A 25284-nucleotide genomic window follows, 5' to 3' on the forward strand; every position below is an offset into this window, starting at 1 on the left:
CCTGACCATTTCCAGGCTGACCAGAAGTTAAACACGGTGTAAAGGGCATTGTCCAAATGCCTCTTAACACTGGCATGCTTGGGCATTGAACACCTTGCTAGGAGGGCTGTTCCAGTGTTTGATCACCCTCTTGGCAATAAATGCTTCCTAATATCCAAACTAAACCTCCCCTAGCTCAGCTTTGTGCCATTCCTACGTGTCCTATCACTGGATTCCAAGGAGAAGAGCTCAGCGCCTCTCCACCTTCTCAGAAAGCTGTCGATAGCAATGAGGTTGCCCCTCAGCCTCCTTTTCTCTAAACTTGACAAGCCCAAAGTCCTCAGCCACTCCTCACAGGACATGCATTCTAGCCCTGTCACCAGTTGTTACTCTTGTCTGGATACAGTCAAGAATCTTCACCTCCTTCCAAAATTGTGGGGCCCAGAACTTCACACAGTGCTCAACATGAGCTTGCACCTATGTTGAATACAGAGGGATAATCACTTCTTCTGACCATCTGTTTGTGCTATGTTTTATTCACCCCAGGTTGTGGTTTGCCCATTTGGCTGCCAGGGCACACTGCTGACTCCTGTTGAGTCTGCTGCTGACGAGGACCCCCACATCTCTTTCTGTAAGGCTGCTCTCCAGCCACTCTTCTCCCAGTTTATACTTATGCCTGCTGTTACTCCATCCTGAGTGCAGGATCCAGCATTTGGACTTGTTAAATTTCATCCCATTAATCATTGCCTGATGCTCCAATCTATCTAGATCTTTTTGCAAGGCCTTCTGTCCCTCAAGGGAGTCAACAGCACCTCCCAGTTTGGTATCATCAGCAAACTTGTTAATGGTGCTTACAGCTCCTGCATCCAGAACATTGATAAATGTATTGAACAGAAATGACCCTAGAATTGAACCCTGGAGAACACTGCTGGTGAGCAGTTGCCAGCCAGATATAGCCCCATTCACTTCAGTCCTCTGAGTTCTGCCTTTCAGCCACTTCTTCATGCATCCCGCAACTGGACAACTTGTCCATAAGGGTGCTGTGAGGGACAGTATCTTTGAAAGTTACAAGTTAAAACTGAAAAAGCCTTGCTGCATTTTGGGCAGGAGAGGACTTCTAGAGCATTAAAGCTCACCCTTCTCTGTGGTGGAAACCTATAATGGAAAATTGGGAGTGTTCCACTGAAGTATGTGTCAAATCACAACCATCTGTAAATATTGCCAAGATTAACAACAAGCCCAAGAATGCTGAATTCTTGGGTTTGGGTTTGGTTTCTTTGTTTGTTTTGTTTTTTCTTCCTTCTAAGTCAGAATCTGTATACTTTCAGGTTTGAGTTATATAAAGTTAGCTCCCATAAGTATCAGTAATTTCCCATAGGGTTCTTGTTTCATTAAGCACATAATGACATTTTCCTGACTCAGATTTTTCTGTGAGAACTTTTAAGAATTTTATCAGGCTCTTTGTTAGTCCTTGGGCTCAGAAAACTGTGTGGGCAAGGATGAAGTGAATCCTAACGTTTCATCACAATTCTATTTCTGGCATTCTCCACTTCAGAAGAAAGTAAGGGATTTGTGGGCAGCAATTAATGATTCCTTCAACTGGAGCTGTTTTATTTATTAATCTTATTTGAAAGAAAATATTTTGTTGAATGTAGATTTATTTCATTGGCATTTTTGCAGGGACTACTGCTAATATTCAATAGTACGCATTCAAAAGCTGTGCAGCAGGTGTCATTCACTTCCTAAAGAAAAAGCTTCATCTCACCATGAGATTCAGACTTCCACAGCCATTAGAGTCCCTCTCCTGTTCCTTTCCTGACGGGTCAACAGCTCTTTTACCACCTTTTCCTCTGCCTGTTGTGCCCCTATACAGCACCTTGCAGGAAGTGGGAGGATAAGGTGTAAAGCCCAGCTTCTGCAGGGGATGCTGCATGTGGTTGTTGTTGCTGGATGGTTGTGCTGTGCGTTTGAATGAACCCACAGTGTAGGGCAAGTCTTTACTATGGTAACAGAGTGTCAGTGAAGCTGCTCATATGAAGTGATAAAGCCAGGGTGGGTAACAAGAGGTATTTGTCATGTCAGAAGCACTACAGGCAGCATAAAGGTTTATGAAGTGTGTAGGTAGGTGGTGTGGGTAGGTGCAAAAGCAGAGCTGGCAAGTCCTTGCATATGAGTGTATCAGATATTTTAGTAGTTGGTGATATAATTTAAATGCTGTTTTGCCATTTAAAAACTAAAGATTGCCCTGGAGTTTTGAATGTTCTTGAAGTGGTAAAACAGGTGAGGGCTTTCAGTCAGAATATGGTGGGGAAAATTTAATTCTTCCCTTGCCTAACATAATTTATCTGTGGCCATTGGGCTGGATGACCTTGAATGCAAAATTATGCTCTAAATCTCTTTTAGAGACTAGAACCCAAGAACCTCACCATATGGACATGCATCCTAACCTAGAAATTAATCTAATTTTTTCCTCCTAAAAAATTTCTTGTCTATTTTATATGTTAGTCTTCTTTCAGATTTTTCTGTATTGGGCTACCTTAGACTCAGATTTTAATCCCCCTATTATAAAGTAGGAGCTGAACCAAAATTTGTAATAAAATCTTCACAGAGGTGTCTCATAACTGAGACAATACAGTTTCTTATTTGCAAGGAACCTGCCCCATCCTATGAATCCATCCTAAAGCTGTGCATACATGAATCCTATGAATACTGTTTTCCCCATTTTGTTCACCTCATTTATATGTTTGTATGCAACTGTGCTGTACTGTGAGCATTCTGATTTAAGCAGCTAGTGTCTGGTTAGTTTGTTTAAATGCAACAGGGCAAAGATTTTACATGGTAAGGTATCTGAACATGCAGCTCCTCCTGAAAATTTAGCACATAGAAGCTTTAAAAGTCTAAGGAGCCACCTATCTACATTTCTAGGAAATTTTTAAAGAGCATATTTCTTGGAAGTCAGGTATTATTTATTTTAACTTTTCTCTTTTTTTTGCCTTTCTCATATTTTGCAAAATGCTGCATGTTTACGAGCTATGAAAGTAGTTGGAGAGGCACCGTCATGTTGAAATTCATATTTGTTTCTAGAAAATGCAGAAAGTGAAGAGCCAAAGAACAAAATTTCCCTTGAACAAAATTTCTCTTATTTGCTAAAAGCTGTGGGTGATATAAGTGATAAATGAGGAAAGGCAGATATAATTATATGGTAGTTGCTGCATGCCTGACTTAACCCTGTTTGGCTATTCCCAGCCCTCCCCTTAACTAAACTTTGAGAAGCATTTAATGTGGAAGGGAAGTTTTCTTTTGTATTGTGTATATTTAAAACAACTTGCTTGTGCTGGTGGGTTTATGTCATCAAGCTCCCTTAACAGAGAAGCAGGCTGTGTTGACTTAAGTATTAGTAGAAAAATAATTCTCAGGCTCCCATGGGCTTAATTACTGTTAATCTCGTATCTGCTATTTTAAGAATAATGTTTCTTGTAAAATGAACTAAGCTAGCCTATAGAGCTCCTATTACTATTAGCAAAAATAATAGCTGATGAGGCACCTGATACTCTCAGGAGACAGGTATTATTCTAATAATTATACTAATGAGTAAAATGAGGCACAGAAAAATAGGACCAAATTCAGCTGGGTATGAATTGCCTAAGGTCATAGAGTAATCAGCTGTATGCTAGGAATAGCACAGCAACAGAACAACACCACAACAAATCTTGAATCATAGTCAATTACTTATTCACAGAAAAATAACTGCTGAAAAAGTCATTTTTCACATGGTTTTCATCAGCCTTCTTGAACTAAAGTACTATTCTGTGTCTGCTGTTAAGCAAGGCCTTCCTTCGTTTCAGCAGCTCTGTTCATGAGTTCTTTGTATCACCAAGGGAATAGTTAAGGCATTGTCTCTGATTAATAAGAAACTTCTTTATCACTGATTTACAGAGGGGCACAGTGCTTTTCAGAGACTAGGAAAATTATAAAAAGTAATAATATGTGAGGGGATCAGAAATTCTCAGAATAGTCCTAAAGTTACTCTGTAAATCCCTCCTGTGCATTTTGTGGTTTGGCTCATCAGGTACCTGGTGGTAGGACAAAAATTAGGTGAAGTTCACACTCTGTCTTAATTTTGCTTTTTTTTTTTTTTCTCTGCTTTCATTCCTTTTTCTAAAGACAACAGACTTTTTAACATGAAAATTATTTATAATAATCTCTCTGATTATGTTTAGACTGAAGACAACAGATATTGAGTATCTAAAAAGGCCATATCTGAAATAAAGGCACTTTTCCAAGTATAACCTGTCTTTGAATATGTATTAATCAAAGCCTGTCCAGATAGGGGCTGTTTATGTTCTTTTTCCTCCCAGCTGTGTGTCATTGTTCTCATGTTACTGATATCTCATATGATGCCACCCATGCTAACAGTTTTTGTTTATCAGCTGTGTAGGAATCTGGTTCAGGAGAAATGTAAAACAGTGATACAGAAAGTACAGACACTGTACTGTTGGTTTGACATTATTTCACTTGCTACAGTAGCTATATTATGTAAAGATGTGCAGCTACTACCGTAAGCAAAATAATGTCAGGTCAATGCACTGGCATAGCACAAGTCATTAGCTCTCAGATTTTCAAATCCATTGAATATAGGATGAGAAAAAAAGACATTTGAAATGACTGCTCATGGTCAGCTCATCTATCTAATCTTCTGTTGAAAGCAGGGGTAGCATCAAAACTAGATCGAGTTACCCAGGGTCTTATCCAGTCAAGTTCTGAATACCCCCAAGAATGTAGATTATGTCTACTGATTCCAGTGCTGGGCAACTCATTGTGAAGAATTTTTCCTTAAGTCTGTCTTGAATTTCCCATGCCATAGCCTGTGACTACTGTCTCTTGTCCTTTCACTGTGCACCTCTGGTAAGTCTTCTCTCCAACATATCTTTAAGAAGAGAGAGAAAAAAAACAGAGTTAGATTTCTCTTAGCCTTCTCTTTCTAAAGCTGAGTAAACATTAGATTCCTGTCAGCCCTTTCTTCTGCTTTGCTGAGGTCCCTCTGAATGGAAGCCTGCCCATCTGGGTGTTTGACTGCTCTCCTAGTTTGATGTCATCCCCAAATTTGCTAAGAGTGGGTTTGGTCCCATTGCCCATGTTGATGATGAAAATGTTAAAATTACTGGAGTGCTGACCTCTGTACACTGCGGGAATAGATTTTTAAAATTTCTGCAGTATTCAGCAGCACGCTCTGAATGACGATTTTCTGTGCTATCATGGAAGCATACATCACTGTTACTTATGACTGTCTCAGGGTAAAAGCTGCTAGTCTCATCACATATTCTGTCTGTCAGAATCCATTTCCATAAAAGTAGCAGCCAGACAAGATTCATATGGGATTATATGGCTGGCTGTTGAATGTGTATCTCTATATATGTATGCATGTGCCTGATTCAAAACCCATTGACAAATCAGCATAAGTTCTTGTTTATAAAAATGAAATAAATTGTGATCTCATTATTCTTAATCATTTGCTTGTATGGTACAGTGGGAAAAGTTGAAATTGCTACCAGATGAGAGATTTTGTAAAATCATTTGTAAAATGTTGGCATTTCTGTAATGTTTCCCACATATTGTTCAGTGATCACCCTTATATACATTTTGTAATACATGAAGAAAAAAAAGTGATGGAGTTGCAGATTTCCATGGCAACAGGTATGATGCTGTTTTGTTTGTTTTGGGAAGGTGAAACTTGCCACAACAGAGGCAAAGCATTGTTCTGTTAAATGGCAACCATGGATTTCAAAAGCCTTGAGTTATACAGCATTTGGTCATGCATCTACAACCTCTACTACACCAAACTTTTGCCAGTGAAAAAAAAACCACCCCAATACCCACCTGAGTTACTGTCTGAAAATGAAATTAAAAGAGAAAGGTTGCCAGATGTAGGATGTATTAGGCTGATGCAAGATACAGCAATTTACAAACACTTCTGTGTTTTTCCCTTTCCAGTCTGGGTTCCTGATTTGCTTCTATTTTTGCTACATTAGTAAACTAGCATCAGTAAGGAAGCAAAAATTCACTAGCTTCATTTCTATGCACAAATTTGGGCTGTGATTTGTGAGTCTTGTCGCTCATTTTAAGTTGTTTCTGGACCAAAAAAAAAAATCCAAATATACATTATGTGTATTTATATAGAATTGTATGCACTGCCTTTGAATGATTGCTTATTGCAATTTTAAAACTGAGCAATGTCAAGAATTCTCTGGCTGTATCTATCTATATACATGATCATGATGTGATCACCATGTGTGTGAGCATACACAGTGGAAAAAATAGCCCTTTATTTTTATATACCAGCTTCTCAGTCAGTTTTCAGTCTGTGAAAAGCCCACAAATATAATGGAGCTACTAAAGTTAATATTAAATGAAATATGAATAAATTACTTTAAACTAATGTCTACCTGTGTGTCTGTTTGCACAGGCCTATTTTTTTAGCCCTACCTACAAAAGTGTAGTATATTTCAAAGCTAAAACTTAATATTTTATATTCATGTACATTCATGTGCTTTGCACATATATAACGATGTATGATTCAAGATGCATTTGTAATGTTTAAAAATAAATAGTTAAGAGGAACAAAATATGTTATCTTTAGAAGGTATTGAAGGGTCACCTAAGAGGACTTTATTATGTGATAGTCATTTTTATGTATTCTGGGTTTGCTATTTTTTTTCTTTTTAATTGAAATGTCTTTGTATGATATATAAAACTAACTTCTGAAAATGTCAGAAAGTAGAGGTCAACAAGACTATATGTTTTACTGAATATGAGAGTCACGCACTGATAAGCTTAATAAGGAATATTCATGAAAGTTTATTGATGATTATTGTTTCAGCAAGTATTCAGAAAATTGTCTTCTTGTCATTTTATTAAAGTTCATTGGTACCAACAATTTCTATGTACTGAAATGAAATAGCTAAAAGAAATGTGATTTCCACAAATGTGTGTAATTGGAAACTACTGATCTGTTTTAGACAATAAAAGAAAAACTTCATAAGAAAGCCTGTGAGGTCCAAGACATTTGGTTCATCAGAAATAGTGCAATTCAAATAACTATACAGTGAACATGCTTAATACAGATTCTGTAAGTGCCAAAATACTTAGGTAACCCTTAGAATTCCAGTTTTGCAGCTCCAAACTTACTCAGGTAAGGTTTCCCATCTGGGATCATTCTGAGTTCATCCTTATTTCACCTTTCTTGCCACATGGTAGAAGGAGGTTTTCAAGTCTGTTCTCTTCTGAGAGACAATTTTTCATGCCATGAATTTTACCATACCAGCTCTAAAACTGGCCAAAGCAGCTTCTATGAAGTCAGAAAGGCTGTCCTTCCAGTACTGTCAGGTAAAATACTGAGGACTTCAAGTGTCTCAAATACCTTTTTCTTTTGGCAAGCAACACTGTGAAAAAACTGGCATACTTTGAAATCTTCTCAAAAACATATCAGGTTGAGGTCAGACACAAGCAGCTTTTTCAAAAAGAGGAATACCTAGCAGAGCAAGGAGAGAATAAAACAGGAAGGAGGACAAGACTGTAAGTCGGCACTGATGGCAAGCCTCACTATTTTTAACTGTGGCTTGACAAACCTCATGAAAGAGAACTTTCTGGAATACCATAAATCTCATGTTGAACTCCCCAGGAAACACTCCTGAAGATCACAGGGGAAATAGTGTCAAAAGCCTTCCTGAAGTCGTAGTAGACAATATTCACTGCTCTGCCTTTATATACCAAGCCAGTCATCATTGAAGAGTATCAGACTGATCAAGCATATCTTCTTTTTACCACATCATCGTCCTAAGGATTGAGGTGAGGCTGACCAGCCTGTAGCTCCCCAGGTTTTCCTTCTTACCCTTCTTGAAGATAATGGTGTCACTGGCTTTCCTCCTATCTTTAGGGCCTCTTCCAGTCACAGTGCTGTTTTGGCAAACCAAATAATATCTCCTGTACTTTACTGGCTACTGTTAACTCCTTAATTCATTGAACTCCTCTTAGCCCTCACATCATTGACTTATATTTTATATCGCCTATTAGCAGACACTTATAATGATGCACATAAATCACTGCTTGGTTTTGAAATGAGGCAAAGCTGTAAGTGAACATTTCAGTAATGAACTGCTAGAGCCAAATGACCCCTAGAACATATCTTTGAAGGTTAAGCTAATACCCTAGAGTTTAAGCTGATCTCTGTCAGTGCATTCTATACCATCTGCCTTCAGTTTAAGCATTCATGAGTCAACGCTGTGAATTGTTCTACAACTGATTCATTTCCATTATTTACTTTGTTAAAATGTGTAGGGATGTAGTGTTACTTTGGATTTTTTCAGTTTTAGGTGGTTTTTGCTCTGATCCTCCCCATTTCCCACCTGGAAATTTCTATACCTTTTTGCAATTTTATCAATATTATGCACCTTCAAAAATCCTGTACTTTTACTTTTAAATCCTGAAGACTTTTCCCTGGGTGATACAGCTGAGAGAAATTTTATAGTTCTACACAGTCTTCAAATGCTGTTTATTTTCAGATCAGCAATATATGCAAAATCTTTTCCTTCATCTCATCTAGCACCTCTCTTTCATAAAAGCTCCCATTTCATAGTACCAAAAAGGACAATCAATATCTGCAAATAATGTCTGTGCAATACTGAATTCTTTATCATATATATACACACATATATATATTTATTGAAGAAATTAGCTCAACTTCCTTGCAATTTCTCCTGTGTCTTAGAAACTCCTACTATTTAGTTGTGTTTGTATCCACTAAGACCTAGTGTATAGTCAGATTTGAAAGTCTCACATCTGTTTATGTTGGCGTCATCTCCTATGATATTAATGAACACTTCTATGCAGTGAAAACTAGATAAAGTGTTTCATATATTGCCTATGTATATTACAATGTCTCAAAACTTGTAACGATCTAAGAACCTGACTTTCTCCCCTCACAGTAATTGGTATAGATTCCATACAGGAAACTTCTTTCTTGAATTAAACAGAACCACAATTCTGTGACAAAATACGAGTGAAAACACGTATTTTACTAACATTCAACAAACATAATCCCAATGCACTGTAAAATTCAGCTGATTTTCTCCAACATTAATCCATTCTGTCAAACAACAAAATGATCTATTATGAGCTTCTTTTAGAGGAAAGAAAAACAGAAAAAAAAAAAAAAGAGGAAAAGAAACCAAGTACATTTCTGCCAGAAAAGGAAAGGAGAAAAATGTCACAATCCTCTCTCTTTAGAGTGTGGCCAAGGAGATTACGAAAAAAAAGAAGAAAAAAAAAAAACAACCAAAAATTAGTCCTATTGAATCTCCCTTCAGAACGCTTTTATTTCGCTATTGCTTTATTATTCATAAATAGTGATATACCACCAAAAAAAAAATAATCATCATCCACCTTGGCACTGAAGAGTGGTGTTATTCTTTTGAGATTTTTTCCTCCATAATTGACTAAAAACCTCTCTAAAAGGTCATAAGAAGCTTAGAATATATACTGAAAACCTGAATGCTAGAAATACAAAGGTTTAAATCATGGAACTGACTTTCACAGCTAGCTTTCTTATAAGTCTTTTCAGAAGACTTGTGAGGTCATATATTGGTTGGATTTTTGCCAAGACTGTTCTATCAGGAACAGCAAGCTGGATAAAATTGTAAAAATCAACATACAAAATGCTTAGCAAATAAATAGTATGCTGATGCCTGTATAAGTTTCTATTAACAGTAGGCCCTTTAAAGTAATGAACACAGTCCAAATAACACATGACTATTTTCTAAGCTAGCTAAATGATTATAGAATCATAGAATCATAGAATAGTTAGAGTTGGAAAGGACCTGAAGTTCATCAAGTTCCAACCCCCCTGCCATGGGCAGGGACACCTCACACTAAACCATATCACCCAAGGCCTCGTCCAACCTGGTCTTGAACACCTCCAGGGATGGAGCATTCACAACCGCCCTGGGCAACCTATTCCAGTACCTCACCACCCTAACAGGAAAGAATTTCATCCTTATATCTAATCTAAACTTCCCCTGTTTAAGTTTGAACCCGTTACCCCTTGTTCTATCACTACAGTCCCTAATGAAGAGTCCCTCCCCAGCATCCTTATAGGCCCCCTTCAGATACTGGAAGGCTGCTATGAGGTCTCCATGCAGCCTTTTCTTCTCCAGGCTGAACAGCCCCAACTTGCTCAGCCTGTCTTCATAGGGGAGGTGCTCCAGTCCCCTGATCATCCTCGTGGCCCTTCTCTGGACTTGTTCCAACAGTTCCATGACCTTTTTATGTTGAGGACACCAGAACTGCACACAATACTCCAGGTGAGGTCTCACAAGAGCAGAGTAAAGGGGCAGGATCACCTCCTTCAACCTGCTGGTCATGCTCCTTTTGACGCAGCCCAGGATACGGTTGGCTTTCTGGGCTGCGAGCGCACCCTGAAGCCGACTCATGTTAAGTTTCTCATCACCCATCAAAGATGTTGAACAAGACCAGTCCCAACACCAATCTCTGAGGGACACCACTCATTACTGGTCTCCTACTGGACATTGAGCCATTGACCACAACTCTGCATGCAGCCGTCCAGCCAGTTCTTTATCCTCCGAGTGGTCCATCTATCAAATTGATGTCTCTCCAATTTAGAGACAAGGATGTCATGTGGGACAGTATCGAATGCTTTGCACAAGTCCAGATAGATGACATCAACTGCTCTACCCCTGTCCATTGGTTCCATAGCCCCATCATAGAAGGCCACCAAATTGGTCAGGCAGGATTTCCCCTTAGTGAAGCCATGCTGGCTGTCACCAAGCACCTTGTTGATTTTCATGTGCCTTAGCATGCCTTCCAGGAGAATCTGCTCCAAGATTTTGCCAGGCACAGAGGTGAGACTGATTGGTCTTTAATTCCCTGGGACATCTATTTTCCCCTTCTTGAAAATGGGGGTTATATTTCCCTTTTTCCAGACGTCGGGAACTTCACCTGACTGCCATGATTTTTCAAATATGATGGACAGTGGCTTAGCAACTCCATTTGCCAGCTCCTTCGTGACCCGTGGATGGATCTCATCAGGACCCACGGACTTGTGTATGTTCAGATTTTTAAGATGGTCTCGAACCAGATCCTCTCCTACAGTGAGCCCAAGGTCTTCATTCTCACAGTCCCTGCATCTGCCTTCCAAGACTTGGGTGGTGTGGTCAGAGCCTTTGCCAGTGAAGACCGAGGCAAAGAAGTATTAAGAACCCAGCCTTCTCCAAATCCAGGTAGGCAGTTCTGATAGCTTCCTGAGGGGGCCTACGTTGTCCCTAGTCTGTTTTTTATTCACTCTATACCTATAGAATCCCTTCCTGTTATCCTTAACATCCCTAGCCAAGTTTAATTCTAAGTGAGCCTTAGCTTTCGTAATCTGGTCCCTAGCTTCCCAGACAATATCCCTGTATTCTTCCCAGGTTGCCTGTCCTTGCCTCCACTTATTATAAGCCTCTTTTTTCCTTTGAATTCTCCTCAGCAGCTCCTTATCCGTCCAACAAGGTCTCCTGGCTCTCCTGCTGTACTTCCTTCTAGTTGGGACACAGCATTCCTGAGCTTGTAGCAGGTGATCCTTGAATATCACCCAACAGTCTTGCCCCCCCCCCCCCCTCAACACACACCTTCTAGGGCTATATCCCATGGAACCTTACTAAGCAGGTTCCTGAAGAGGCCAAAGTCTGCTCTCTCTTGAAGTCCAGGACAGTGAGCTTGCTGCACGCTCTTCACACTGTCCTGAGGATCTTAAATTCTACCATCTTGTTGTCGCTGCCACCAAGGCTGCCCTGGAGCGTCACATTTCCAACGAGCCCTTCCCTGTTGGTGTGCACGACGTCAAGCACAGCATCCCTCCTTGTCAGCTCCTCTACTACTTGCAGAAGGAGATTGTCTTCCACACAGTCAAGGAACCTCCTGGATTGCTTGCCGGGCTGTACCGTCCTTCCAACAGATGTCAGGGTGGTTGAAGTCACCCATGAGAACAAGGGACTGCAAGCATGAGGCTTTTCCTATCTGTCTATGGAGTGCTTCATCCACAGGTTCTCCTTGATCAGGCGGTCTGTAACAGATCCCCACAGTAATGTCTCCCATAGCTATATTCCCTTTAACCCTGACCCACAAACTCTCTGTGGACTGCTCACCTGTCCCCAGATAGAGTTCCATACTCTCCAGCCTATCCCTAACATAAAGGGCAACTCCCCCTCCCTGCCTGCCGGGCCTGTCTTTCCTAAAGAGCCTGTAACCTTCCATTCCAACACACCAGTCATAGGAGCCATCCCACCATGTTTCTGTGATGCCCATTATATCATACCCCTGTAGATGTGCCCACATCTCTAATTCCTCTTGTTTGTTCCCCACGCTACGGGCATTTGTATAGAGGCATCTGAGCCGAGCTCCAACTGAAGCCAGCTCATTGGCTATAGCAGCTGGGATATCTCTACATTGCTCCAAACATTTATTATAGGTGCTGGCAACTGACTGGGTGTGTTGGAATGGAATGATGCCCCCCTCCCCCAACACATCTAGTTTATGAACAAAGGTTCATTATGAACAAAGGTTATGGGGAAATTATAACCAGAAAGTAATTATTAGTAACACATCACCAAAATGAAGAACAGTCTCATTGGATTTGCATAGGAATATATCCTGGATCCAGTTTTCAGTATCTTCAAAGAAGTTCTGAATCAAGGAACAATCTAATTATTAGATGTCAAGAACTTACAGTTACAAGAAAATATGAAAGTGGGTCAATGAAGAGACAGAATTCAAAATGACAAGTTGGAAAAAAATGTTTGTAATGGCAGAATCAAATTCGACAAAAACCTGGGCAAAACACTGTGCTAAAGAAGAAATAATCAGCTTCATAGTATTGGATGGGAGCAGCTTTTTGAAGAAGAGGTCTATGTGTCATAGCACAAAAGTCAAACATGGGACAACAGCATCTGTTTTTATAAAAAAGGCACACATAACACTTTTTTCCTGGTCATTACTGAAAATTTATTAAAACAAGCACACAAACTTCTTTCATCCTGCTTGTTCTCTAACTGAGCTGATTGGTAGCTGAGCTGGTGCTTCAGCTGATGCTACCCTCTTAGATTTTGTGATTCTTTAGTAATTTTTCACTGCGGATACACCAGTGAAAAGAGTCTGTGCTATTCCACTGTCAGCTAATGGACACTTGAGAAATTAAACATATTTTTTGACCCCTCTTCCTTTTCAAGGCATAACACACAAAGCAACCTTATTTTGAATTATAAAGAAATTAAAAATCTGAATAGTGATATTTAATTCATGTTTCCGTACTACAATTCTTATTAGTCTTATGTGACCTAGTTCTTTTGTTGTGTTTCAGAAGAATGTGAAATTGGCTGGGGTTTGTGGTTTTGGGGTTTTATCCATAATAAACTAAACTATTTTCACAACATATCTGTAAAAAAACTGTCTTTGTTGCAGGCTAAAAAATGGAATGAACTGTATATTGTTCAGTTCTTCTCCCAGGGCAAATGTATTTTCTGTCACCTTCAGCATTTTGACTTTTTTAATGCAAAAGGAAAATGAGAGAATAATATGCTAAACAAATCAAAGCTCAGAACCCTAATACATTTAACAGGCTCCATTCTTGGAATTGTATTCATTATTGATATCAGAGTGACAAATCTGTTTAAGTCAATGGAGATAGCCTATGGAAATTAAAAGGAAATTTAGCCCTAAGCCTTGTCTCACAAAAGAACTATAATGAAAAATATGGGGAACTACTTACAGTAGAACATATTAATAGATTTATATTTTTATTTCTATTTTAATCAACAAGTCCTTAAGAATTATAAAGTTTTTACTAACAATGCAAAGGCTTCATATGAGTTAATATTTTTGTTATTTTGGATTTGGATACAGGAAACAAATATAATGTTCACTGTGTGAAAGTTATCAAAGAAACACTGGAGGAAACTGGAGGAAACCTAACTACTAGGTATATCATGTTAGATAACAAAAATGTTTCAGTTATGGACTTTTTGTTCACACAAAAAAAAAAAAAATCCTTGAGTTGATGTGATTTTGCTATATGCATTTCTGCTTGTCTTTTTACCCAAGTTCTAATTACATTATCAATCTTCTCCCTCTTAACTGGGGAAAAAAATATGGATTATGTTTTTGCATTTCCTAACGTCTAATCAGATTTGAGAAATATTGGTAGCAAAATCATTCTAGGTGTATGTTTTATTTAATGTTAATATATTATATATGCTAACGTATTATATATATTTAGTCGGGTATAGTGCTTTTACTTTTCTCTATATTTCTATACCTAGCAATAAGGTCAGTTCATAGATGCAAGACTGCAAAAAAACCCTCAGTGAAATCATAGAATGGTTTGGATTAGAAGGGACCCTTAAAGGTTGCCTAGTCCAGCCCCCCACCACAGGCAGGGACAGGTTGCCCCATCCATCCTGACCTTGAATGTTTTCAGGGATGGGGCATTTACAACTTCTCTGAACAACCTCTTCTACTGTTTTGTCAGTCATTGTAATAAATTTCTTTGTTATACCTAGTCTGAATGTAGCTTTACCGAAAATCATTGCCCCTCATCCTATTGCTACAGGCCCTGCTAAAGGCTTGCCCCCAGATTTCTTATAAGCCCCCTTTAGGTACTGGAAAGCTGCAAGAATATCTTCCCGGAGCCTTCTCTTCTCCAGGTTAAACAACCCCAACTCCCTCAGCCTGTCTTCATAGAGAGGTGTTCTGGGCCTCTGATCATCTTTGTGACCTTCCTCTGGAAACATTCCAACAGGTCCATGTCCTTCCTGTACAGAGGACTCCAGAGCTGGATGCAGTATCCCAGGTGGGGGTCTCACCGGAGCAGAGCAGAGGGGGAGAATTGCCTGAAATTCATTCCCAGATCAAACCAGGCAGAAACTAATCATCTCAGACCAGGAATAATTATATAACTTTAACCACCAGATCAGTCCATGGATTTAGCTTTGATATAATTAACCACAGTCACAGTGGTTCCCTTTGCTAGATATTTTTCTTTTTTTTTCCAGAATGCATTCCAATAGAAAATACTGCCTATTGACTCAAAACTGTAATTTACCTTTTTGGTGAATAAATTATTAATAAGTCATCTGTGTATTGAAGTTACATGATTTTATTTTTATTACTCAACAAAGTTACCCTTGTTTCCTTTAGTATACTAACATGGTAAGATAACTTAGAAGGAAGGTTTTTTATTACCCTAATCTCCACAATAAAGGAAATTCTCTGCTTCAATAAACTTTAAATTCTCAAGTCTCCCTAAAAATAGAATTCCTGTGATTAGAATTTGGAACTTTTTTAATGAAGGAAACGTTTCTGCAAGCTCTTCACTTCATATGGAACAGCTTCCAGTAATGACCTGCATCACTGACAAATTAAATGAGAAGAAGAGACATTAACTGTATACAGGAAGTAATTTTGATTACAGTTCTTAAGAAAACAATGCAAGTATTACGGCAGATTGATCTGAAGCAAAATATCTGCCACACGTCAGTGGGTGTTAGAACTCAAAAACGAAATATAGCTCTTTGGGTGGATACTGTCTCTAAAAGTTGGGAGATTTTTATTACAAAACAACATGACTTTGTACTCATAACAATGGCTTTTTTTAATATGTCATCATGATCCTTAATGAGGAATCCCTAGGACTCAATCATTAGTCTGAGGTATCCAGACCTTAAATACCTTCTACTCTATAGCTGAGCTCTGAAAATGTGGGGTTTTTAGGCACACCATTTCAGAGTATCACCCTCATCATCCTGGTGCCTTTCCTGATTTTAAGAGGTTTTCCACTCTAAATCTGCAGACATAACTAATCCTTCATTGTTCATTCTTCCAAACATCTCCTGAAGAAATGATGCCCCACAGAATCATTGCAATTTGTTAGATACCACTATTTTTATGTATTTTATCTTCTGTAATGCCATTGATACAAAAAATTTGCATTCGTTCCTTGTAGACAGAAAAAAAAATAAGTTATCCAGGTACATCCAAAGAGGCTGTCAGGATGCATAGTTCTCCATCCTTCTTTTTTTTTTATAGCTTAGCCTAGTCTTTCACTCTCATCCATAGTCCATTGGAGACAGAGCTCTCTAATAAATTTACATTCCTTCTGTCAGGTTTCTGTGCCATAGCTCTTGCACAAATGGACACTTAGCATGCAATTCACAGTTTCAGTTACACAAAGTCCCCTGGACTGGGAAAATTTGCTCTTGAGGCTATATCCTGATCCTGGTGATGAGATGCCTCCACTTTAGTGGAGGATTAGAGGATTAATGACTCTTCATTGTTAATTCTCTGGTGGTTGTCTCACACTCTCTCTTAGAATCTTTCTGGGTATTCAGTCCAATATGCGGGTTAAATGGCCAAAAAGAAATGTGATTGTAGAGGGATTTAAGATTTCAGGCATATGTTAATCTGTCATTATCATAAAGAAAATAACAAAATCCTGAAAGCAACAAGAATAGCTGCAGATAAATAGGAATATATTTCTATCCCTTAATATTAACCTGTGCTAATAAGCCTATATACACAAATACATTTTTGCAGCCTTTTCCTGAGCATTCACAGTGCTGATGCTTATAACACAGCTTAAATAACAGTATAACACCAATGGAAATTCAGGAAATACTATCTTCATAACAACATCCGTTCAATTTACAGTTTTGAGAATTTCTGTCAAGTATGGTTATGTGTGATCTTCCATTAATATTTGCTTTGTTTTTTAGCTCCAGACCAGTCTGTCTGAACCAATGACATTATCCAAGTCGATCTCACTTCCTCGTAGTGCGTATTGGCATCATATCACCCGGCAGAACAGCGTTGGAGAAATCTACAGTTTACAAGGCAAGTTCTTTATACGCAAATGCAATGCCCATTAGCTTCTTTCCATTTGACCAGAATTCATGCAAATTGCTTTTTATTTGCACTGGTTGTTTTGTCTCCATTTCAGTTTATCAATTGTCAGGAACCTCAGCAGGATTCCCAAATTTACATAAAACTGGTTTCTTTTAGTCATTTTGTAAAGTAATGGTGAAAATAATTCCCAGAATGACCACTTAAAGCTGGGTAGACAATTTGGCTCAATGTAGCTTCTCAGTAGCTAATGAATGTCAGGTTGTTTTAGTATTTTCTTCCAATAAGTTTGTGTATGTATTTGAGCAATCTCAGGATGCTCAATTAAATCTACATAAAGTGGCTATGACTTGCGAGATTAAACAAAATAATTCTAGGAATAAGAGCTACTCTTGGTGAATTTGCTTGGGATTAATATATAAGAATTGTTGATTTGACTAACTTGCAGTTCTGTATACATACCATCCTTTTATAATTCCAATTCTTTTTCACATGTTTAGATTCTAAGATATTTGCTGAAGACTTTAAATGCTATAGTTAATATAATTTGATGATGATGGTGATGATTCACTGGGCTTAAGGTGAAAGTGATTTGAACCTTTTAGAAAACTGAAATCATTGCTACATTTAAGATGTAGATCTCAGTTAATTCTATTCTGTTTACTTTTAAAAATAACAACCTATCATAAACATGTTGTTTTGTATTACTTGAAAGGGGTTTAAGGATTTCATTTCACTTCACTCTTAATAATGTTTGCATAAACAATTTACATTTAGATAGGAAGTTGGAAACTGCTCACAAATAAGAATACGCAATGCAAGAAAACACAGTACATATTTTCATTAAAATAAGCGAAATGCAGTATCAAAATGAAAGACATAAAATGTTTTGTTTTGTAAATTATCACGTAAATTAAAATCAGCAGGGGAGCTGTGAATTCAATGGGTGACTCATTAAAGGGTAAAACAAGGTGTTTCCCATCATTCCCCATACAATAAAGTTGATTTCTAATCATGATTATATTCTTACAGTTAAATACCAATAATGGAAAAAAGAAAATAACCTTCCAGTAGTTGTTGTTGAAAAATGTTGTCCTTCAGATCACTTTAAAAATTTTCATCATATGACTGGTATTTCTTCATGATCACAATAAAAGAAAAAAAAAGGTTATTTGCAAAGATGTTAGGGTTCCTCTCCTTATGACCTTGATAGGTCTTGCCTTTGGCAGAAAAGTAGTAAATGTTTTATGATATACATGAAGATAAATATATGGAATGTTGTTCATTTTCACAGTCTTTTGTTTCATATAAATGGCCTTTGCCACAAAGGAAAGCAAAACTTCTATATCAAGTAATAGTTTATTATGTACACCAACTAGCTTTGCAGGGTGCAACATATTGGAAGTGTATTATTAAAAATGCAAGAATTTTACTTTTTGGAAGTATGCAGATTTTATTCATGGGACAAATAAATATTTCAGAACATAAGATTTTTATTTCTCTTACATGTACTATGATGACAGAAACTTGAGAAAAGTTGTTGACTTCAGGAGAGACTATTTTAGTTTTATCAGTGGTCTAAGAAATGCATCCAAAGGACAATTTTGTCTCCCTGTGGTTGCAAACCTTTTACAAGCAAGAGTATTCATTATATGTAATGAAGATCTCTTTGAACCTTGCTGCTGCAATGACTAATTAAATGCAGTGTATTTGTACAGAATCTGAAAGGAGAGCAAAGTACACCTTTTCCTCCTAATACCTGTTCATAGAGATAGTCTACATGTGAGATATCTACCAGTTGTCAAAGCATCAGTTCACAGGATGCTTCAAGATGTGGGTGGAAGGTAGGTAGTGAGGGAGCAGGTTTTAAGCAACCTTCAACCCTCATATTAGTACAGCAGCCAGATGAGAGGAGCTGTTGCAGATGGAAAAATCATTTACTACCACTGTGAGCTTGAAAAGGTGAATTATACCTTCAGAAAGGATATGTTTTCTTTAGGGAATAATCACAGAATCATAGAATCATAAAATAGTTTGGGTTGGGAAGGGACCTTAAAGATCATCTAATTCCACCCCCCCTGCCATGGGCAGGGACACCTTCCAATAGACCAGGTTGCTCAAAGCCCCATCTAACTTGGCCTTGGGGTAGGGGCAGCTACAACTTTCTCTGGGCAGTCAGTTCCAGTGCTTCGCCACCTTCACAGTAAAGAACTTCTTCATGTTATCTAATGTAAGTATACCCACTTTCAGATTATTTGTCAAACTCATGTCTGCACTTCATGTGTATTTATGACAAGGCTTTTCATATTCAAGAAACAAACTTGAAAATTCCACACATTCTTTTGAATATCTCACAAACTCTAAAATGAAATAACTAGAGTGGTCTCTACCTACCTATATTAAGATTACTATCAATATCAGTAAAGTAACACCCTAACTCCCTTTTAAGTATACTGTAGAAGTGTTTCCATAGTGGCAATTATTTCAAACTTGCAGTCTGAAGTGTCTAGAATTGAATTAATAACAGCTGGTGATGGGTAAGGAGAAATGAATATGTGCTCATGCTACCTTAGATAAATTGGCTCTTTGGGAGTTATTTAGCAATCGAATTTAACTTAATTAGTAGTGTGAGTTGATCTGATAATGAATATGCTGTAGAATAAGAAAGTAGGGGCTTTTGTGGTTTGCTTTTTTCTTTTTTTAAAGACTACATTTCACATAGGAAATGACAATTCAATAAATGACTATTGGGTTTATCATCCTCCATTTGCCCATGAAAACACTTATTTGTACAGACCTGAAAAGATTAAAACACAGAACAATAGTGGTAAAGAAACACAGGTTGCACAAAATATCCTAAAATGAGGTGGGCTGGCTTCTCTTTTTATACAACTTTTCTTCCATTTGTGTCTTCCTTGCACTCTTTCAGTTCTTGGTCGCTCCGCCAAGATAAAAATATTAGTCTAATTGTCTAATTGATATTGTCAATAGGAATAACTTGGTGGGTGGGAGCACATCACTACAAGTATTCACTTCAGATTTTGCAGATAGTGCTGCAGGTCTGACAGTTTCCATCTATGATCTGCAGCCACTATAGAGGTTGTGGTGTGGGGCCTCATTAGCTGACACAGTGACCTCTCAGAGCTGTGCATTGCCTCTTCTCTCTGTCCAATGGGACATCAGGCATGTGGCAAGCCCCAGAACTGCATAAGAAAAAGGAGAATCACTGCCATGTCAGAAAATGGGAAAAAGTTTTTAAGGCATCAGGTTAAATTGCAGTCTAAACTTCTGTGTTGAAGTGATTTCACTTAAAATCCCAGCTGATACCCATGGCTTTAAAAATCAGTGCCTATTTCTAAAGTGTGCAAATCGATAATCCATATCTTGCCTTTTATTGCAGTTAAGAAATGAAAAAAAAAATCCTTGCAGATTTTTAATTATAGTTTAAGTAACAGAGAAAATGATACATAATTTATTCTTATAAAATATTTTTTAAAATTTATTATTCATAAAATATATATACACAGCATTTTGTGCATGCATGAGTAAGACTTAAATGTGTTGTATATTTTCATTAATAATAGACAGCTCTGTAAAGTATTCAAGCCCAACATAAAATAACATTCATTGCTATGTTATACTCTTTTATACATCAGGATTTACAAAAACACAAAAATTGCAAGTCAAAAGTAACCTTGTGAACTGAAATCATTGCTCAGAAGGAGAAAAATAAAACAGCCATGTAAGCATGGAAAAAAAAGAAAAATAAACTGTACGTATCTTCAACTCATTGTCTGTAGTTGCTTCCTGGCATAAGATTTAGCACTGTTTCACAAGATACTAAATATTGACAAACAAAGCACATGTCTTTTTAAATAGCCCAAGGTAACGGGTAGCGTTAATATGTGACATTTCCTTAAATCTCCTTTTGAGAGTTTATATTTGCTTTGGACAAAAAAAGGATTACAAACTGAATTTTCAGCTAGCTGAAATTTAGTGTTGTAGTCTTTGCTCTAGGGAATTTGGATAGTACAATTTTTACACACAGTCAATTTGTGTAATAAGCAAATAAGGCCAAATAAAATTTTGGTGTGGAAACCTGCATTAGCTTTTTGTATTGCAGTTATTGTAATCCCTGAGGAAATTATGTTCAAAAAAAAATCTAATTACAGTCTGGCCTTTCTCCAAGAAATTCAAAATTAAGAATTGCTTTCAATCACCCCAGTTGTATTTGAGTCTGGTTTGTATTCCTTATTTAGACTTTGGTTTTGGGATCCATACTTAAAGTGATGAACACCTACCCACATAAGCAAGCCCATTCATTTTCGTTTGAGTATTCACATGAAGGGATGTGTTTGTATCAGAATTCATGACTAGCATCTTACATGTTTGTTGTAAGTACATGATCAAAACCCAAACTAAATTGAAATAAAAACTGGCCTTGATGAGGTCTGTAGGAATTTTGCTGTTGATATACAATTATAATTTGTATTTCACACTAAAAATGCAAGAAACATAAATCTGCTTTTGCAAATCAAAACAGAGGGAAATTCTGGCTCATCTTTGTCCTCAGTGAGCAAGCCTGCATTGCCCTTTGTCTTTTGGCCTTGTTAGGTGGGAGCTCATCATTCCTTCCTTTTTTAATATATTTTAAGTAGAATAACATGTGTTAACCTGTCCAGCTGAAAGGTTTTGCATGTACAAGGGAGACAGTTGTACATGTATGATTTCTCCAAGTTACGTTAGTTTCCAGCCTTTTTAAAGTAGAAGTTCTGATATATCATTAAAAATAATGAGAGAATATTTGAGTTGCTAAATATTTTGAAGGGTCTGAATCATCCTGTTCAACCCCCCCTAAGCTAATCCTGCAGGAATTTCCAGTGTGGGCTTCTGCATTTCTCTGCAAATTAAATATGTAAAATGAATTGGAGGATGTTTGTCATTTTGGCATTTCCATTGTTTGTTCATATCCTCAGCAATAGAGTACAGAATCCATTTCCCAATCTAATCTTGATGCCAGAATAATGTGAATGGCATAAAATGTTAGAATATATCTGTTACATAAACCTGATCACTCAGTAATGTTTCACTAAGCGTCTACCAGCAGCTAAAGCTGAAATGCTTTATAGCCTGCCACCTTCCCATTTCCTTTGCTGAATCTCATCAGGACTTTCACATCAGTAAATGGAGCCTATAAAATTTGAAGTATGAATAAAGGACACCTGAAACACGATACTTACTGAGTAGAAACTACATTATATAAAATGGCTGTATTACATGGCTTCTCAAGTCTTATAGAGTAGATTCGATTCTTTTAAGCTTTGAAATTCTGTGCAAAATAGTGCATCACTAGACTGATTTTTAAATGGCATATTGGAAATGAGAAGCATCTTACTCAGAAACTGGTAAAGAAGAACTTCATTTTGTTCAACAGTGATTGCTATAGCTAATTAAGAGCATTACTGACAAACTCTGAAGAGTATCTTGACAGATTCCCTTTCATTCTGATAAATGATTGCTGAGGTAAGATGTTCTTACAGTTATGAGCCAGGAAAAATAGGGGGAGGGGAGCCAGAAAGATTGATAAAGCATATTCTGCTGTCAAATTCAGAAGTTCTGATTTCATTTAAGCCCTATAGTGTGATGCCCTTTTTCTCAAAAGATGATCCTCTGGTGAGATCACTTGTCAATGAGGTTATTCTTTGCTAGACCAGAAAGCGTGGAAGTCTCTGTAGCTCAATTTACAACTGAAAGCCCAAACAGTGTAAGAACAGCAGTTAAATATTGGCTGATTGCCTCCTCTCCCCTCCAAAAAACAGCAAATATAAGTTCTTCGATGCAAACTACACAAATATCTTTTTATGTCTTAATGACTTCACGAATATGTGATGACACTAACTTCTCGCTAACTGTTAGTGTGAGAAGCAAATCAGCCTTTGCCCTTAACTGAACTGAAACCAGGAATTTTTACCCTCAGTTAACTTAAGACTAATTATAGTTATGCTACAGTCATTTGATTTCCCTTCTGTATCATAAAATTCAAGGTCCTGCATTGTATCATGACAGCGGTAGTTAATTGCAGTGTAGTGGGAGAACAGGAGTAACCAGCTCCATGGATGCTAACTGTCAGCTGGTATGGGATTGTCTGAACAAGAAAGGCTTGTTATGTTATATCAAAAAGAAAATGGAAATACTTGTCAAAAGTCAATTTTTGTGAAAAATGTTGGGTTTTTTCTATTAAATCATTTCACCATTATGACTATCTTATTTTGTGTTAGAATCAGGAATGACTCTCAATTCAGTTTTGTATTTTTAAATGAAATATTTCTATGTGACTAACCAAATTTTCTAATCAACTTATTACTTAATGTCATGGATGATTAAACCCCCTTTAAAACAATTTGGGGCAGGGGAAGCCTACATATTTGTGAAAGAAAGAAATAAGTAATACAATCATAGAATAGTTTAGACTGCAAGGGCCCTTCAAAGGTCATCTAAACCACCCCCCCTATGATAAGCAGAGACATTTTCGGCTATATCAGGTTGCTTGGAACCCCATGAATACCTAGGTAAGACTGATGTATTTTCTTTAGTATCTATTTTGCAGAAAATGTTTGTACTCCTTTTTTCTTTCAATGATTATTTTTAAAGAAAGTGAAACTTATTGAAATTGACACTTCTATAGAATATGTTCACTATTTTTTTAATAATCTACAAACAATGTAAGTTTTCAAAATAATCTATGTAATGGGAAGAGTGAGGGAATTTTAATGTACCAGCTTTGCCAGCCGTAATGGGGGAAGAAGCCAAGCACAAGGATTTCAAGTAATTGATGGTGTTCTACTTTAAGTGGAAAAAAGATCCAACCCCAAACACATTCTAATGTTTATGACATAAAATGGGATCATATAAATATATATTTAACTGCTCGTCTGAAATGACTTAATATTAACCAACCTGCCTGTTGATTGTTATGAAGTTTAAAATACATTTGTTATGGAAAGAATATTGTAAGATCTGGAATACATTAATCTTAAATTTCTGTAAGGTTGTCTTTTATGTGTATTTCACTTTACTAATATGCATCGATATTATGGTGACAATATTTGTGGCACAGGCCATACAGTCAGTTGTTGATACAGACCTATGTATTTTTATGGTAAGGCCAATTTAATCACAATGGACACTCTACTCAGTATGCTCAGTTTAATCAAGCCATGAGAATATATTTTATAACTTCATACTGAATTTCAGCTGTGCAGAACTGATGAAGAAATTATAGTATTATTCAGCAGAGACTAAAAAAAAAGCTAAAAAAAAAACATCTTAGAATAGCTTCCATTCTCTATATGTTCAAAAAAGCCTTTTTATTGTGGTGAATTCTTATATCCTGCCAACTTTTTACTTGCTCAAAATGATACATTGTAGGAAACTAAGATAAATTTCACAGAAGTAACAACTGTGAATAACAGTGGGAATTTCCTCCCAATGTAGAGTTAGCAAGATTTCAACAAAGTGAAGGTTTTTCATCTTTTCCAAAACTAAAGTCTGCAAACTCCTTGCAGTTCCATGTTTGAATATTAGAAGTGAGTTTGCTTTTTAGCTGCTGGATACTTGTTTATCCTTCAGAATTCTTTGAAGATGCCTTTTTGGAAAGGATTTTAATCAAAGGTTCATTGTCTTAAGAGCAAATTAAATACTCTGTTATAAAGCTGCATAGAAGAAAGGAAAATGCAGTACCAGACTGAGAGAGTGATAAGTGAGAAAGGACTTGGTAGAAACTGGAGTTGTACACTGTGGAATTTACATCATAAATATCAAAGGTTCTGTACTTCCCTACCTCTAACAAAAGATGTCTACATGAGGATTCAGTGCAGAGTAGCAAAGCAGTGTACTACTGGAAAGCCATACCTATCCTAACTGCAGAGAGAACTGAGGTCCTAAGTGGGATGAGGCTTTTCACTGAACAGCCTCAATTGGACAGTGAGGATAAAATTAAAGGATCCTTATTACTTCCTTTAATGACTCTAATATTTAAGTTATTGTAACTAGGCCAAGTTTACATGCAGATGGACTATAGTATAGTTATTTTCTCTGACCTGGTACTGCATGTGACATAATGTGGCATGGGTGGTTGCATTCCCAACAGCATCCTGCCTCCTCCCATGTGCAATAATGCCATCCCTTATCCCAGCCCAAGGAAGTGATGGAAAACCAGCAGCCTGCATGAGGAGGCACAACTTATCACCTTGTGCTGGTGGGGCAGTTCTGCCCAGCGTGTATTGACTGAGAAACTAAGGATGCATTTTGTCTCTGCCTCTTGTCCCACTTGTGCTTTCATCCTCACTTAGGGTAGAAGGCAGG

At 37.4% G+C, this 25284-nt stretch overlaps 1 protein-coding gene across 1 annotated transcript in view; it reads left to right on the forward strand.

Moving 5' to 3' along the window:
* Positions 1–25284, forward strand: part of DOK6 (docking protein 6) — a 244715-nt gene that overhangs the window by 184082 nt on the left and 35349 nt on the right. The window contains exon 7 of the mRNA XM_062633085.1: positions 16794–16911. Coding sequence (XP_062489069.1) covers positions 16794–16911 — 118 coding nt within the window. The remainder of the gene's footprint in view (positions 1–16793; positions 16912–25284) is intronic.

The sequence above is a fragment of the Pezoporus occidentalis genome, unplaced genomic scaffold, assembly GCF_034315485.1.
Source record: "Pezoporus occidentalis ecotype Australia unplaced genomic scaffold, CSIRO_AGI_Poc_V1 ctg4, whole genome shotgun sequence".
In the NCBI taxonomy this organism is placed as follows: Eukaryota; Metazoa; Chordata; class Aves; order Psittaciformes; family Psittacidae; genus Pezoporus; species Pezoporus occidentalis.